A 17,133-nucleotide genomic window follows, 5' to 3' on the forward strand; every position below is an offset into this window, starting at 1 on the left:
CATATGAGAAATACAGTGAAATGAGAGAGCGTATGAGAAAAGCAGTGAAATGAGAAGGCGTATGAGAAATGCAGTGAAATCACGGCGGATGAGAAATACAGTGAACTGAGAAGGCGTATGAAAAATGCAGTGAAATGAGAGGGCATATGAGCAATGCAGTGAAATGAGAGGGCGGATGAGAATGTAGTGAAATGAGAGGGCGGATGAGAAATGCAGTGAAATGAGAGGGCTGATGAGAAATGCAGTGAAATGAGAGGGCTGATGTCCTGGGGAGTTTCTACTTAAGGGGCATGTGGCCAAGGCCCTTCAGACATCTTCCTGCCTCAGACACTAATAGTGATCCCCTCAAGTTCACCAGGCTCTCCAAGAAGTAGTCATGGCAGAGCAGCCCAGACCTAAGTCGAAAAGAAGATGGAGTTTAGTGGCTCCCAGGTACAGCAAACACTTTTAGTATACTTATTTCCCACTGTACATCTCATAGTCTGAGGCCCTCCTGCTACCTAAAGAGAAAGAAGTAGCAACATGCAGAAGGATTCGCACCATCGGCCCATCATTCATTTAACTAAAGGATATTGCAGCCTTCTCTTGCCAATACCTTTCCTGGTTCAATGAAGGTGCAGTCTGCATTCATGTGGCATCCTCCTCTGCTCTCCAGCTCGCAGTTGTCAATGGGCAGACAAACTCTTCCATCGCCGGTAAAGCCTGGGCGGCACTGGCAGCTTGCGATACCTGGGCCGACGTAGGTGCATATGGCCTAGAAAGGAGACAATTACATGCAATAATCCACACACAAAATAACACAGATACATCACGGTAGCAAAAGGATGGGATCCGCAGCCAACAGAGTACCTTCAGAAAGGCTCTATGAATGCCAGGCATATGGAAGGTCTCTGATGACCACTCCCTCTCAACAGGCCTAGAATTCTGGGCATATGGAAGGTCTCTGATGACCACTCCCTCCCAACAGGCCTAGGATTCTGGGCATATGGAAGGTCTCTGATGACCACTCCCTCTCAACAGGCCTAGAATACTGGGCATATGGAAGGTCTCTGATGACCACTCCCTCCCAACAGGCCTAGAATTCTGGGCATATGGAAGGTCTCTGATGACCACTCCCTCTCAACAGGCCTAGAATTCTGGGCATATGGAAGGTCTCTGATGACCACTCCCTCCCAACAGGCCTAGAATGCTGGGCATATGGAAGGTCTCTGATGACCACTCCCTCCCAACAGGCCTAGAATGCTGGGCATATGGAAGGTCTCTCAAGAGGCCTAGAATGTGAGAGTGCATTGTGACATTCCCTGAGAGTCTACTATGACATGAGCGGGCACTGTGATGTAACAACTCGCCCCTGCACCCATGCACAGGACATGTCCTACCCTAGGTCAGCTTTCTTCTAAACTAATCATCCTGTGTTTACAGGTAAGTGATCAGCTACAGCAGAACAAGCTCTTAAGTATAGAAAGCTTAGCTTTAAATGAAACTTAGTTCCCTCTCTAGTACACAACCGAAGTCACTCACATCTAGCGAGCAGTAATCACGCTCAGGTTTCCTACACGGATCCACCGGCTTACAGGAAAATCCATCCCCTTCATAACCGTCTGCACAGGTACATCTAAAAGAAATAAACATTAAATGAAAGATTTTTTTATAACAGGGGGCGGGGGTTCCCCTCAATCATGGAGGTATTTCTCCAAGTGAAGCCCACTGTGGAACTAATCTGTGAAAGATTAACCTGGCGCTGGAGCTCCCCCAAGGTTTATTCATATTTTGCACCGCCCCTTTGAGGGTGTAGACATACGGTTCCCTACCCAGGTCCTTAGAGGGTGTAGGAATGCAATTCCTAACCTAGGTCCTTAGAGGGTGCAGGAATGCTGTTACTTACCTAGGACCTCATGGCATATTGGAATGGGGTTCTTTACCTAGGTCCTTAGAGGGTGTAGGAAAGCAGTTCCTAACCTAGGTCCTTAGAGGGTGTAGGAATGGGGTTCTTTACCTAGGTCCTTAGAGGTGTAGGAATGTGGTTTGTAACCTAGGTCCTTAACGGGTGTAGCAATGCAATTCCTTACCTAGTGATGTTCCCGGTGTGCTCACAGACAGCATGCTGATGGCAGTACAGAGATAGTCCGGAGGGGCCACATGGCACCGATTTCTGGTCACACATCCGCCCTGTGAATCCTTCCTTGCAGGAGCGGGACTGGCACACACCTCCGCTACCTGGACGGTTATCGCAGAGCCCATGTACACACCCACAATCTATGGGTGAAACACAAAGGTACAGTCAGCCACATGCAGCACATGGTATAAAATGCCAGATTGAATATGGCATGGCAGCTTCAGGGCTTAACAAACCTGTGTTCTATAATTTCAGGCACCTTAGTAGCTCACCCTTAACTGCCACTGCTCTTTATGCATGTATCTGCCACACAAGTGCACAGAAAGATAGAAGGGGCCGGAGAGGGGTGGGTACGTGTGTGTTTGTGGGTGACAGAGTGGTTTTGGGAGTGAATTTGAGCTGTACCTTCAAGTGTGTGTGCAAGTCTAAGAGGTATGTGTGTCACAGAAAGGAGGGGCAGTGCTGTGAATAACTGATGTGAAAAAAGAGTGCCACTTTTTACATGCATGCTGGTGAGAGAACACCCACGCCAGGTCTCCATCGGGTACCAAAGTCTGGGATAATTATCATGTCTCATAAACTAAGAACAAGGAGTACGAGAAACATGCATGGTCACTTATACGATCCTACAGTCTTCTCATGTTCCCCTGCATATGTGATGGGTACATCCATGTGTGGAACAGACGGTGTTACGGGTCCCAGGATACACCTCACTGTTGATGCCCACTGAGGCTGAAGCATGTCTAGGGTCACTTGTGCTCTCGTGCGGAACTAATATGCATTAGAAGTTGGGGCTGGACTACACCTTTTGGGGCTTGACCAAGCCTGATTTGCAGATTGGTTTTTCTCTACTGCAAAGAATGATCCATGGAACGCTGCCAGGTTCAGTGACCAAAAGGTTTTACTGATTCAGTGCTTTCCATCTGCCACTTTTTGATTGTTTCAAAGTCATCCTAATCACCTTTGTTGTGCTCTGTCAAGACCCTACACTCTTCTCCAGTGCACCTAAACATGTTGTCTGTGTTGAGCCCTACAACTTCCTCCAGTGCACCTGCATTGATGAGATTGTACGCGCTGCCCAACTTGTGTTTTGTGTGACAAACCAGAGGGTGTCTCACCAGCTAGTCCCACGGGGATATCTCTCTCATGTGCCAGGGCACAGCCACCGCCTTTGGATCCAGACCCTGGGGGTGGACCAGTGAGGGAGGATCACCTGGGTGAGGGATCTTCAGGGAGTGGGGGTAAGGCAGCCAATTGTGAGACGCAGTATTACCCCCTTTTTTTGTTCATCTACTCCATCCTATTTTGTAGTATTCTCTGAGGTCCCAACTTCCCCCGCCCTTTTTTTTACACAAACACTTGGCTGAGGAAGAGGGTGACTGAGAATAACAAGACGAAATCTCATACAACATGCTGGACATGTCGCGTTAATCGGGTCAGGCAAAGTCAGGCACTTGCCTTCAAGTGCATACATCTGATACTAATTAGCTCTCCTCACTCGGATAAAAGGCAGCAGCTAAAGACACACTCTGAGCAAGGTGGAACACGAGTACGAGCAGGACTTCAGGGGTGAGGCAAACCACTGGAGCAGAGCAACGGACCAAGGTACGAGAGCAGCGGGTCAAAAACCCCAAGAGTTCCCTATTGGAGTTCATTGCCTCTGACAGGCCACGAAAGACAAGTGGACAAGGCCAGAACAAGCAAGTGAAGACTGCATTGTGTTTCAAGGACGCCAACGACCCTCCCGGGTGAACAGCAGTGTTGGGGAGGTGAGGCCAAGCCTGTGGTACTAACCTTAACTCATGAATTGGAAATCATAAAACCAAGAAAGAAACGCACGCAGCCGGTGAGTTGGCAAGCGTCCTGAGAGACTGATGTGTGTTAAAGAAAGTTTGAAGCAGCAAAATGTAATCACAAGTGAAGGCTGCACGTGTGTGGATGAGACGCGAGGAAAGGTAGACCTGTGAATGAACTTTGAAGTAAAAATAACAGCTATAGAATCAGCAATACTGAATAACAGAGTGGTCTGGCGAATAGAAGAAGCCCACTCGAAAGTCTCTGTGAAAGGTTGTTTGTGACGATAAAGCAAATGAAGTGCAAAAGCAAAGTAAGCAGAATTACCTCCTAAAGAAGGGGAGAGTTGAATCTTGAACGTTTAGTCGAAGTGGTCTTGCGTAGGTCTGTAAAGAAAACCACGCACATTTCAAAGTCTTCAACACCCGAAAGTGGTTTGAGCCCAGCTGAGGGAGACTCGAAGTGAAATAAGCTTGGGGAAGGGAGCCCCTTTGCAGGTTTTGTTGTACTTTGTGCTGAAGAGGTCTGAGCCAACAGAGGGAGACCTATGTGAACTCTGTGTTTGAAGAGGTCTGAGCCCGACAGAGGGGGGCTTACTTGTGTTGAAATTTTCTTTGAAGGTCTGAAAGAGAGACTTAAACGTGGAAGGCCAGGTGGGCCTCGATCCACGTTTTGGAACTGTTTATTGAACTAAGAATCCGAGCTAGAGTGTGTCATCCTGCTTACAAGGACTGCCTTACTCCGTGGGGTCTAACGCGGGGAGGAGTGCTGATTCAGCCACCTTTATTTGAACACAGGTTTTTCTTTGAATACATTTCTCCTTTATGCACTTTTGTACAACATATAGGGCAGACATAAGGTTTTGTTAGCATAGGCCATTTTGATTTGAGAGACTCCACTAAGAATGCTTGGTTTATTGTTTGATGGTCGAGACTCCTCCCATCTTAGTCATAGGGCAGAGTAGGAGTTTTCCAACCCCAGAAACTTCAATAAAGATTTTACAAACTGTACCTATTGTGTCCGTGTCATACTTGTGATACCATGCCTACCCTACATTTGGCAAGACCCTACACTCTGCTTCAGTGCATCTACACTTGTCATGTGTTCTAGCAAGGCACTACACTCGGCTCCCATACGCCCGTATATCTTGAAAAACATTGCTGTATGTGCACGTTATGAATGCCCAATAAATAAATAAATAAATAAATAAACATCTCATGTATTCTGGTCAGCGCCTACACTCCTCTCCATGCCCCAGTGCACCTGTTTGTCTTGTGTGCTCTGGTGAGACCATGCACTCTGTCATATGACATATTTGACAGCTTATCGGGAGGATAGCTTAGGGGAAAAATGCTCATCTTGGAAGCAAGACCATGCAGAGCAACAGAGGCTCTATGCCCGGGTCTGCGCTTAGAAACCTCTAGGTATTAAGCGCATTGTAAATAACTCATGTCATTTACATTTTGATGGGTTGAACAGTCTGCTGACAGTTCTCCTGTATGAATTCTTAATAATGTGATTCAAATCATTGCATTCATATTAATTTACTGCATAACAAAGGTTATGCCATAGTCTCCAATGAAACCCTACACTTTACCCTAGTGCCCCTGCATATGTCATATGTTCTGATGGGAACCTACACTCCAGTGGGCCTGTACATCCCGTGTTCTCGTGAGACATCACACTCTTCCCAGTGCACCTGAAAATATCACGGGCTATGATGAAATCCATCTTACTGGCACACGTCATGAGATTGGCTCTGAGCTCACGTCTTGCTCTAGTGCACCTGCTCTAGGTAGGGGTTCTGATGAGACCATACACTCTGCCCCAATCCATTTGCACATAACATATGCTCTGGTGAGGCCCGGTGTGCTACGCTAGTGCAATTGTATGCCATGGGCTCTGATGAGGCCGTACGCTCTGCTCCAATGAAACGCTCAACTCTCTCGCAGGGCATGACTCATGGGCTCCGTTAGGCTCCAGTGCCCTCCATACCACATGTGTTCTGGTGAGACCTGTGCACTGCTCCACCTTTACCTGCATATGTCATGGGCTCTGGTGAGACCCTACTCCCTGCCCAAGTTCACCTGCACATCTCTTGCTGTTGTGAGACCCTACAATCTTCCCCGTGCATCTGTATAAGTCATGGGTGCTAGTGGGGCCCGACACTCGGCTCCAGTGCACCTACAGTTGCTCTAGGCTCAGGTGAGAGTCTACACTTGGCTACCTCTGCTCCAGTGCACCTACAGTTGCTTTAGGCTCAGGTGAAGCCTACACTCTGCTAAGCTAATTCTGCTGCAGAGCACCTACAGTTGCTCTAGGCTCAGGTGAGGGCCTACACTCGGCTAACTCTGCTCCAGTGCACCTACTGTTGCTCTAGGCTCAGGCGAGGCCTACATTATGCTAACTGTGCTCCAGTGCACCGACAGTTGCTCTAGGCTCAGGTGAGGCCCTACACTCTGCTAAATCTGCTCCAGTGCACCTGCACATGACCTGGTCTCAGGTGAGGGCCTACACTCGGCTAACTCTGCTCCAGTGCACCTACTGTTGCTCTAGGCACAGGTGAGGGCCTACACTCCGCTAACTCTGCTCCAGTGCACCTGCACATGACCTGGGCTCTGATGAGTGCCTACATTGGACTAACTCTGTTCCAGTGCACCTGTACATGAACTGGGCACAGGTGAAGGTATACACTTGGCTCACTCTGCTCCAGTGCACCTGTACATGGCCTGTGCTCAGGTGAAGACCTACACTCAGTCCACTATGCTCCAGTGTACCTGCACATGACCTGGGCTCAGTTGAGGGCCTACACTTGGCTCACTCTCCTCCAGTGCACCTGCACATGACCTGGGCTCAGGTGAAGGCCTACACTCGGCTAAACTCTGCTCCAGTGCACCTGTACATGACCTGGGCTCAGGTGAGGCCTACACCCGGCTCACTCTGCTCCAGTGCACCTGCACATGACCTGGGCTCACTCTGCTCCAGTGCACCTGCACATGACCTGGGCTCGGGTGAAGGCCTACACTCGGCTCACTCTGCTCCAGTGCACCTGCACATGACCTGGGCTTGGGTGAAGGCATACACTCGGCTCACTCTTCTCCAGTGCACCTGCACATGACCTGGGCATACATTCGGCTCACTCTTCTCCAGTGCACCTGCACATGACCTGGGCTCGGGAGAAGGCCTACACTCGGCTCACTCTGCTCCAGTGCACCTGCACATGACCTGGCTCGGGTGAGGGCCTACACCCGGCTCCCTCTGCTCCAGTGCTCCTGCACATGACCTGGGCTCGGGTGAAGGCCTACACCCGGCTCACTCTGCTCCAGTTCACCTGCACATGACCTGGGCTCAGGTGAGGGCCTACACCCAGCTCCCTCTGCTCCAGTGCACCTGCACATGACCTGGGCTCAGGAGAGGGCCTACACCCGGCTCCCTCTGCTCCAGTGCTCCTGCACATGACCTGCGCTTGGGTGAAGGCCTACACTCGGCTCACTCTGCTCCAGTGCACCTGCACATGACCTGGGCTCGGGTGAAGGCCTACACTCGGCTCACTCTGCTCCAGTGCACCTGCACATGACCTGGGCTCGGGTGAGGGCCTACACTCGGCACACTCTGCTCCAGTGCACCTGCACATGACCTGGGCTCGGGTGAGGGCCTACACCCGGCTCCCTCTGCTCCAGTGCTCCTGCACATGACCTGGGCTCGGGTGAAGGCCTACACTTGGCTCCCTCTGCTCCAGTGCACCTGCACATGACCTGGGCTCGGGTGAGGGCCTACACCCGGTCCCCTCTGCTTCAGTGCTCCTGCACATGACATAGGCTCAGGTGAAGGCCTACACCGGGCTCCTCTGCTCCAGTGCTCCTGCACATGACCTGGGCTCGGGTGAAGGCCTACACTCGGCTCACTCTGCTCCAGTGCACCTGCACATGACCTGGGCTCAGGAGAGGGCCTACACCCGGCTCCCTCTGCTCCAGTGCTCCTGCACATGACCTGGGCTCGGGTGAAGGCCTACACTCGGCTCACTCTGCTCCAGTGCACCTGCACATGACCTGGGCTCGGGTGAAGGCCTACACACGGCTCACTCTGCTCCAGTGCACCTACACATGACCTGGGCTCGGGTGAGGGCCTACACTCGGCTCACTCTGCTCCAGTGCACCTGCACATGACCTGGGCTCGGGTGAGGGCCTACACCCGGCTTCCTCTGCTCCAGTGCTCCTGCACATGACCTGGGCTCGGTTGAAGGCCTACACTTGGCTCCCTCTGCTCCAGTGCATCTGCACATGACCTGGGCTCGGGTGAGGGCCTACACTCGGCTCACTCTGCTCCAGTGCACCTGCACATGACCTGGGCTCGGGTGAGGGCCTACACCCGGTCCCCTCTGCTCCAGTGCTCCTGCACATGACATGGGCTCAGGTGAAGGCCTACACCGGGCTCCCTCTGCTCCAGTGCACCTGCAGATGACCTGGGCTCAGGTGAAGGCATACACCTGTCTCACTCTGCTCCAGTGCACCTGCACATGACCTGGGCTCAGGTAAGGGCCTACACTCGGCTCACTCTGCTCCAGTGCACCTGTACATGACCTGGGCTCAGGTGAAGGCCTACACTCAGCTCACTCTGCTCCAGTGCACCTGCACATGACCTGGGCTCGGGTGAAGGCCTACACTTGGCTCACTCTGCTCCAGTGCACCTGCACATGGCCTGGGCTCAGGTGAAGGCCTACACCTGTCTCACTCTGCTCCAGTGCACCTGCACATGACCTGGGCTCAGGTGAGGGCCTATACCTGTCTCACTCTGCTCCAGTGCACCTGCACATGACCTGGGCTCGGGTGACGGTCTACACTCGGCTCACTCTGCTCCAGTGCACCTGCACATGACCTTGGCTCAGGTAAGGGCCTACACTCGGCTCACTCTGCTCCAGTGCACCTGCACATGACCTGGGCTCAGGTGAGGGCCTACACTTGGCTCACTCTGCTCCACTGCCCCTGCACATGACCTGGGCTCAGGTAAGGGCCTACACTCGGCTCACTCTGCTCCACTGCCCCTGCACATGACCTGGGCTCAGGTGAGGGCCTACACTCAGCTCACTCTGCTCCAGTGCACCTGCACATGACCTGGGCTCAGGTGAGGGCCTACACCCGGCTCCCCCTGCTCCAGTGCTCCTGCACATGACCTGGGCTCAGGTGAGGGCCTACACCCAGCTCACTCTGCTCCAGTGCTCCTGCTCATGACCTGGGCTCGGGTGAAGGCCTACACTCGGCTCACTCTGCTCCAGTGCACCTGCACATGACCTGGGCTCGGATTAGGGCCTACACTCGGCACACTCTGCTCCAGTGCTCCTGCACATGACCTGGGCTCGGGTGAGGGCCTACACTCAGCTCACTCTGTTCCAGTGGTGTATGCCCAGAAGGACACAAGTCGTGACTTGTCAATTGACATATAGTATAAATGTGGCGAGGTGACAGTCTAGAAGCAAAAGTGACCTGTCTATCACAAGGGAGAAAGAAAGTGATGTGCTAAAAAGACAAGGGGAGTAAGTGCACAACCAGGTACCGAAGAGGAAAAAGGCCTACCTGACAAAGTAAGACGAAGCTGCCGGCACAATGTCTAAAAAGGAAATCCAACAGCATAAACCATGCCAAAATACCTGAACTACTTGGTTGTGCATAGCCTGCAAAACCATTATTGCCTGGGAGCGCCCCCCTGCTTTACAATATCAATCCGCATGAGAGCACTAATGCAACAAGTGAACAGCTGATTTCCTCTGAACACCAGCTTGAATGATGGCATATTTATTTATTTATTGTTTCCTATATCACTGCGATCCTGGCTGGCATAAGGACAGCCAGTACACCGAACACTGACCAGCAACGCAGGTCAGGAGTTAAACTTGCGCAACACCGTATCAGCGATTATTCGAGGTATAACTGATGGGTGAATCCTATGCCCTAGAGACGAACACAGCTCCTGCCCTAGATATCCATGAGCACCTATCACAATGGAAGCGCTCTAGCGGGTATTGCTCACTCTGACCAGGGTTCACTGCCCCAGAGACAAAAAGTGATCTCACCAAGTACTTCATGTTATGTATCCGCTACACAAATGGATCACACTGATATCGGCACACTTGACATTGGTACCGTTGCATGCATTCTGGTTTGCTTTCTCTCCTTTATATGTTCTGTATTGTGTTGTCTTGTGTTGGCTTCTCTTGTGGCCTAATGTACAATATGAACCTTAAATGAAATGTTTTTTGATTTGATGCATGACGGTGTCACAGTCAATATCCATGACCTGTTTTCATATGACTTTGTGTGGGGAATAACCGTGATCTGTGATCCTATTCTAACATGTACCCATCTATTTCTTCAATGATACCTATAACGGAGTGTCCGCGTCCTGATCGTGGGGCCACCATTGCCGAAATCCAATTATTGACCACCTGGCAATTTCGCCAACTTTTCTTACCTCGTGTGACTCATGATTTTTGAATAACTCATGGGACTTATGTTTACTTGATGGTGTATACTGGCAAATGATTCAATTGGTGATGTATGCACCGATTTACTGAATGCAATTATTGATCCTCCATTACCGATTAATCAACAGTGATTTATGTTTTGGGATCCATTCCCCGTGAATAATGTTGTCTCTTGAATTTCCCCATTGGGAAATGCCATTGTGATATTACTGGGGTTTACGAATGGGGTTCTGACACCATTATAGCTGAACTGATTGGTCTACGTTGTAATGACCAAATGCCCTGATGAATATGGTCCGAAAGGCATTGGCAATTACTGCATCGGCTCTAGCTTTCTAAAGAACAAACTGAAGAACATCTTGGAGCAAAACAGTATCAATAACTTATTTGAAAGACAAAAATCCTTTTGGAGTCAATACGAGATACTATATCTAATTTTTCAATAGAAACACTTAGTGATCATTAGGGTGTGCATCCCACACCGAAGGCTAGTTAGCCTTGGTCTTTTTTCCAAGAAATCACATCTTTACCATTTTGCATTATTTTTAATGTGCACATTCGCGTTTACCACGTCTAGATATCTAAATATGGCTAGTGCCCTTAAATCGTTTTCGCTTGTTCGTTGGCCATATAGGTAGGGGTGGGACTGTCTGGTCCCACTTCACATTGTGATGCCTGAAAGTCTAGGTGTGTGGCATAAGTGAAACCCACAGTGGTCCCTGACTGGACCACTGGTGGCTGTTTGAATGATGGAGATCCTTAACATTGGTGGGCTTGGACCTGCTTCCACCCATGATTGAGGATAGGAAGAGGACTCCTGCAGCCATTTCTTCGGATCAGCGTTGAAGTCAAGTATATTGTGTAGAAGAGAAGCCGACTGAAGATCCATGGTCGACTCCCGAAGAACCCCAGCATTCCCACCCTGCTTTTTGCCCAGTGAAGCCATGCTGGGCTACCTGATCTGCGTAGGCCCTGAGTGGTGCTTCAATACTTGAACTAGTGGGACCAACCAGTCTCAACGCGTTCTCAAGGATCTAGCTATCCTGAGCCTTCAGAAGTGTCACTGGACTACCTGATGGACTGATCAGCTCTCCAGTGGGCTACCTCACTAGAACAATCACTGTTCTGCATCTTCTGTAGGAACTTCTGTAGTCGCCAACTTGTAGGGTAAGTCATCTTTCTGCCGAATGTCAGCATCCCAGCTCCAAGGGATCCTGGTTAGGAAGGTCTTCTTCAACTAATCCTTCTTATTAGACGAACACGTTTTAAAAGGTCTCTCCTAAACTCAGAAAGCAAGGGATGGCTCATGTTGAGGCTGTCAAACCATTCCAGACACACAGAGACCATGCATCAAACCTCATGCCCCAAACATTCTGAAGTTTGTCTCGTGGCTGAAGGAGCTTGTTATCAACATTAGAGCAGAGAAGTCTTCAACTGGGAGCAACCTTCAGTCGATCACAAAGGTACTGAGGTGCATTGCCAGACCTACATTTCTGGGTCAAGATGAGAATTTGATGGGCAGTTTGCTGTTTGACTGGTAGGCAGTGAAGTGCTACCAATGCCCCCTAATTGCCCTAGCTGCTCCATTCTGGATGGTCTGGAGCTTTTGCAAATTGGCAATAGAAGGGCCTGCAAACAGACTATTACAATAATCCAGTTTGGAATTTACTAGGGCACTGGCCAATATAGATCTGTTTTTCTCAGCTGGGGGGGGGGGGGGTAGGGGGAGTATAATCTGTGTCAACAATTTGAGAACATATTCACAGGTAGACCGCAGATGAAGTTCATGCTTCTGCATAGACAGTTGGGGATCCAAGTATACACCTAACGTCTTGACAAAGGGAGCCACTGAGATGGCACAGTCAACAATCAAACACGTGTATAACAAGGCTCCAGTTTTTATAGTCGAGAACCTGACCCCAAGTTCAGGTGTTCCGTCTTAATGTCATCCAGGGAAAGTGAATTTACAGCCATCCAAGATTGTATCGTAATATAAATCTGGTTACAAGCCTCAGAATCTCTGATATAATCACCCGCAATTTCGAGGATGATTTGAGCATTGTCAACATAATTGGTGTAACTGACACCAGGAGCATGGGTGTAGATGTTGTATAATGTCGGCGAGAGGCAAGAGCCCTGTTGCACCCCACACAGCAACATAACTGGACAGGCTTTAAAGTCATCCACAAAAACCTTTGCAGTACGATGACTGAGAAAGGACTCAATCCAGGCCGCGTCATTACTAGACACATTGGCAACCTCAGCAAGCCTACTGACTAGAATGGTGTGAGCAACCGGATCAAAGACTGCTGAGAGATCCAGTAGCATGGCCATTCTCAATATTGTCAGATATATTAGCTTTAAGATCTAAGAGAGCCATCTATTCACACCTTGAAACACTTGTGTATAGGCGCGTTATAAATGCCATATCATATCATATCTCTGTGACTGGCGCCGACCAAGTACATTGTTTGCTTCAAGAAACTCCCGAAGTTGAAAGTAGGCTATTCGGTCCAAGATTTTTAACAAAAAAGGAGCATTTGTAGTTGGACGACAATTGCTAGAAACAGCAGGGTCCAAGGAGCGCTTTTTTAGCAGTGGTGTAATCCATGCCTCTTTCAAGCCCACAGGTACAGCGGAGGCTAAAAAGAGGAGTTCACTTTTTTCGTGATCCATGGAGTTAATGTATCTAATGATTTCTTAATGATGTTTCTAGGGCAAATATCAGCTTTACGTGATGTTGGCTTCATGTTTTTAACAATATTAAAAACCTCAGGCTCAGAAACCTGCCCAAAGGAGAAACTGGGACAGCCATCACTAGCGATAGTAAGGCCTGCTTTAGCGGGAGGAGTTGCAAATGCCAAATATTGTTGTCTCTTTTGAACGGCCTGTTGGCTCTCGCTCTCCTGCTTTTCAACCTGTTCATCTCTGATCTTCCGCAAACGCAATAATTCCCCTCTGAAATTGGGAAATAGACACATACTTTGGACGGCCTACGTGGACAACCGTATGGTATTTGATCATACAGCAGTGGGAATGGAGCGTAGTTTCGAAGCCCTCTATAGTTATGCAATGCAGAATCATTTGAAAGTAAACACTACAAAAACTAAACTTAAGTGCTTTGGTAAAGAAGGATTGAAAATAAGAGATTGAAATTTGGAGATGAGAAAGAGCGAACAATAACCTATGATTACTTAGAGGCAACCATAGCTAATAAAAATATAAAGGATACCGTATGGCTGGAAAAAAAAGGGGAAAACAGCTGCCTTGATGGCCACAATTAAAAGATGTGTTTGTGCATCTGCAGGCTATAGCCTTATGGAGCTTATGATATGATATTTTATTAGTATTGCACTCGTACACAAGTGTTTCAGAGCCCGACCAGGCAAAACAGGAGGGGAAGAAGGGAGAAACAACAAAGAAAACAGCGATCTTACTAGGCCCAGTGACTTTTAAGAAAGCGCAAGTGCATGGAAAAGGGAAAAGTGCATGGAAGGGGGGAGTGGAAGAGTGCGGAGCAGGTGAGAGGAAAACAGAAAAAACATGAAATAAAGTAAATAATAAGAATAAATAGGGGGGTAAACCGTGGTAGTGCAGCCAGGAAGAGGCAGGTGAAAGTTAGTCGGATAGGGTATATCTGATAAGTCCAGAAGAAAAGTGGGTGGGGGCTGTATGGGTACAGATACAGAACCCTAGTGCAAAGGGTGGCCTGGAGGCAGTGCAGGAGGGTGGCAGGGTGAGCAGGTACCTGGGCCCGAATGACAGAGGGTGGCCAGGTGCACGATGCCAAGAGAAGAAACAGATCAACAGGGGAGAAGGGGGCAAAGGCAGAGGCAAAGAGGAAGGTCTTGAGATGCTTCCAGAACCAGAGATGGCTTTCCTCAGGTTTCAAGGTGGCAGGGAGGCTGTTCCAAAGGGAGGCCCCAGCCGACGACGGAGATCTATCCCCAGATCGTTTCTTAACAAAACAGAGTGTGGTTCCCATACTCTCATATTGCGATGCAAGCGAGTCCCGTGAATCCCAATGCATGGCTCAATAAGATAGATGCGAAAATCTGGTGCTACATGTTGGCGTTAGCACAATGTATACCCATCCAAACATTAAGGCTCAAACTTGGAATAACTTTGAATCCCGGATCCACGCTTAGGAACCCTACTCAGGTATGGTATTAGGCACGCTATCAAAAAACAACTAAATAAATAAATAAAGCCTGGTTCCTGTAAAGTGATACATTAATTTGTTTAATTGAACCATACATTCTTTAATGTGATTAATTGGTCCATCGATGAATATCTCGATTTTGCTGTATTGGTAAATCAATTATATAAAAAAGCTAGGAATGAGATTGGCAGGAGAATCTTGCTCATCTAGCCAAACTCAAGTTATTTAAAAGGCCAGAACTGATGGGGTATACATTTCTATCACCCCAACAATATATAATCTTATTCGCTGAGATGAAATTGAGAAGAATATTCATGTAGATTAGACCCAATTTATTGGCAACATTCAATGGATTACTAAATGTTCGTAGACTCTTTTTGAGTAACTTTGTGCATGATGATAGTATGATTAATACAGATGTGTTCTGGCAAAGATGTATGCAAGGAAGAAGTATGGCTATTACCCTGGTGGTAACAAAATGATGTACTGAGGAATATGGGGTGCAGTTGAGTAACAGAAATATTAGACTGTAACAGGCTTAATGTAGATACACATGAATCCCTGGACTGTGAGTACCTGTGTACCAAATTCCCATCTCCCAGAAGGGAGCTCAGATTAAAATGTGCAAGACTAAAAGCTGTTGAACCCAAGGAGACCCATCCTATTGTGTTGTTGAAGATTTTGTTAAGATGTCTATCACCACTTCAATGGCCTTGTACAAATAATATCCCTAATCAACACTACTTGACTACTTGAATCACATCTCACTGTGTCTGCCTGCCTGTGCTAGCAGTCTCTGCTTGCAGTGATTGTGATAAAGGGTTGTCAGGATCATGGCCGTTGGTGTGTGCTTGTAAGGATCACGGCCGTTGGTGTGTGTTCATTGGCTAGAGCGCTAATTTGTGAAGGTCCCACATCTCATTCTTGCTACGGTTGAGGTCTAGGTACTGTTGTGATGATGTTGGTTGCTGGTTTGCTGCCATTGTACTTTTAACCGTAGAAAATACAGCCCTGTGACCCTCTTGTTGCACTGCTGTCAACAACAACTGGACAGCCTCTAGCAAATGCACACAGGACAACGTAACTCTCTCACACAGAGGCATGGCGATACAGAGCAAGAGACATAGAGTGAAAGAAAGCACGGCAAAAGGGAGAGGGAGAGGGAGAAAAATATAGAGAGCTACACTCTGGGTACAGCTGGTGTGTGTATACATTAGCAACTTACACACATGTGCAGATGGGCTCACATACTCCTGTTTATAGAACACTGCTCAGGTGCTCACCTAACTCATGCTCATGATTTTACATAGACATGCTCAAGGGTGCACATACTCTTTCTCATGGCCTAATATACACCTGCATGATATGATATGATAGTTTATTTATATAGCGCCTATACACAATGTGTTTCAAAGTGTTTCAAGGCAAGGAGAGGGAACAAGGGAAAAAACAATGACATTCTTACAGGCCATGAACAGTAAGGATGTGAAATTAACTATCGTACTCGACCCGACGACATTTCAGATAGTGCAAGAGCTAAGACATAGATAAAGAAGGGAGGGGAGAGTGGGAAGGAAATGGAAACAGACAGGCGACTACCGTACTAGGCCTGATGACATTTCTGGTAGAGCCGGAGAAAGAAAAAAGGTGAGGGAGAGGGGTGCAGAAAGGGAGGGGAGGAACAAAACAAGCAACTATCATACCAGGCCTGACAACATTTCCGATAGTGCTGGATGGGGAGTGGGGGTGACAATAAGGGCAGGTCGGAGGAGACAGACGAGGTTGCTATCATACTAGGTCCAGGGACAATTCTGGTAGAGTAAATGCATAGAAGAAAGTAAGGGCAGGAGGGGAGGAGATAGGAGAAGGGAGAAGGGAGCGGAGGGGAGAGCAGAGAGTAAGCAGTCAGAAAGAGTGCCGAAGCAAGAGGGGAGAGCGAATACAATAGCATAAGTCAGTAGTAACACATAATGGTGCAAGTCAGGATACAAGATTAAGACGGGAACAGCATGATTCAGGGCCACTATGAGTACAAGATGCAAAGGAAGTCCAGCATGAGAGTTGAGAAAGGGTGACGCACCGTGAATCAATGAAGTCCATAAAAGTCAAATCCAGCATTGGCCACAAAATGGTGATGGTGAAACCAGAATGTATCAGGACAGGACAGGCTGCATGGGGTTCAAGTTCCCCTACTCAGGGATTCCAAACTCTGGGTCAGTGATTCACACATTCTATGCATCACTGAAACCTGGATTTTACCCATAAAATAACTGTTGCTGCCTCTCTTACTTCTTCTCTGTCTTCTTTTGCCTATGTCCCCCGAACCAGCAGTCGCGGAGGGGGGACTGGCATACTTTATCGCTCTTCTTATTCCTCCATTCCTCCGCTAGTTCCTACGTCATTCTACTCTTCTTTTGAATTTGTTTACAAGATCTTCACCACTTCTCATGCTATCTCATTCCTCATTTTTTACCGTCCTCCTGGCCCACTTGGCTCCTTTTGCGATGATATCAATCATCTTCTGTCCCGTTTCCTCCCTAGTCCAACCCCACTTGTACTATTAGGAGATTTCAATCTTCATCT

The 17,133-nt window shown here is 48.4% G+C and overlaps 1 protein-coding gene across 1 annotated transcript in view; it reads right to left on the reverse strand.

Moving 5' to 3' along the window:
• The window catches only part of STAB1 (stabilin 1), a 1,160,316-nt gene that overhangs the window by 693,830 nt on the left and 449,353 nt on the right, over positions 1–17,133 (reverse strand). The window contains exons 23-25 of the mRNA XM_069643183.1: positions 2,070–2,256; positions 1,522–1,615; positions 596–754 (exon numbers count right to left, since the gene is read on the reverse strand). Coding sequence (XP_069499284.1) covers positions 596–754; positions 1,522–1,615; positions 2,070–2,256 — 440 coding nt within the window. The remainder of the gene's footprint in view (positions 1–595; positions 755–1,521; positions 1,616–2,069; positions 2,257–17,133) is intronic.

This window comes from Ambystoma mexicanum, chromosome 2p (assembly GCF_040938575.1).
Source record: "Ambystoma mexicanum isolate Mex_15411 chromosome 2p, UKY_AmexF1_1, whole genome shotgun sequence".
Classification (NCBI taxonomy): domain Eukaryota; kingdom Metazoa; phylum Chordata; class Amphibia; order Caudata; family Ambystomatidae; genus Ambystoma; species Ambystoma mexicanum.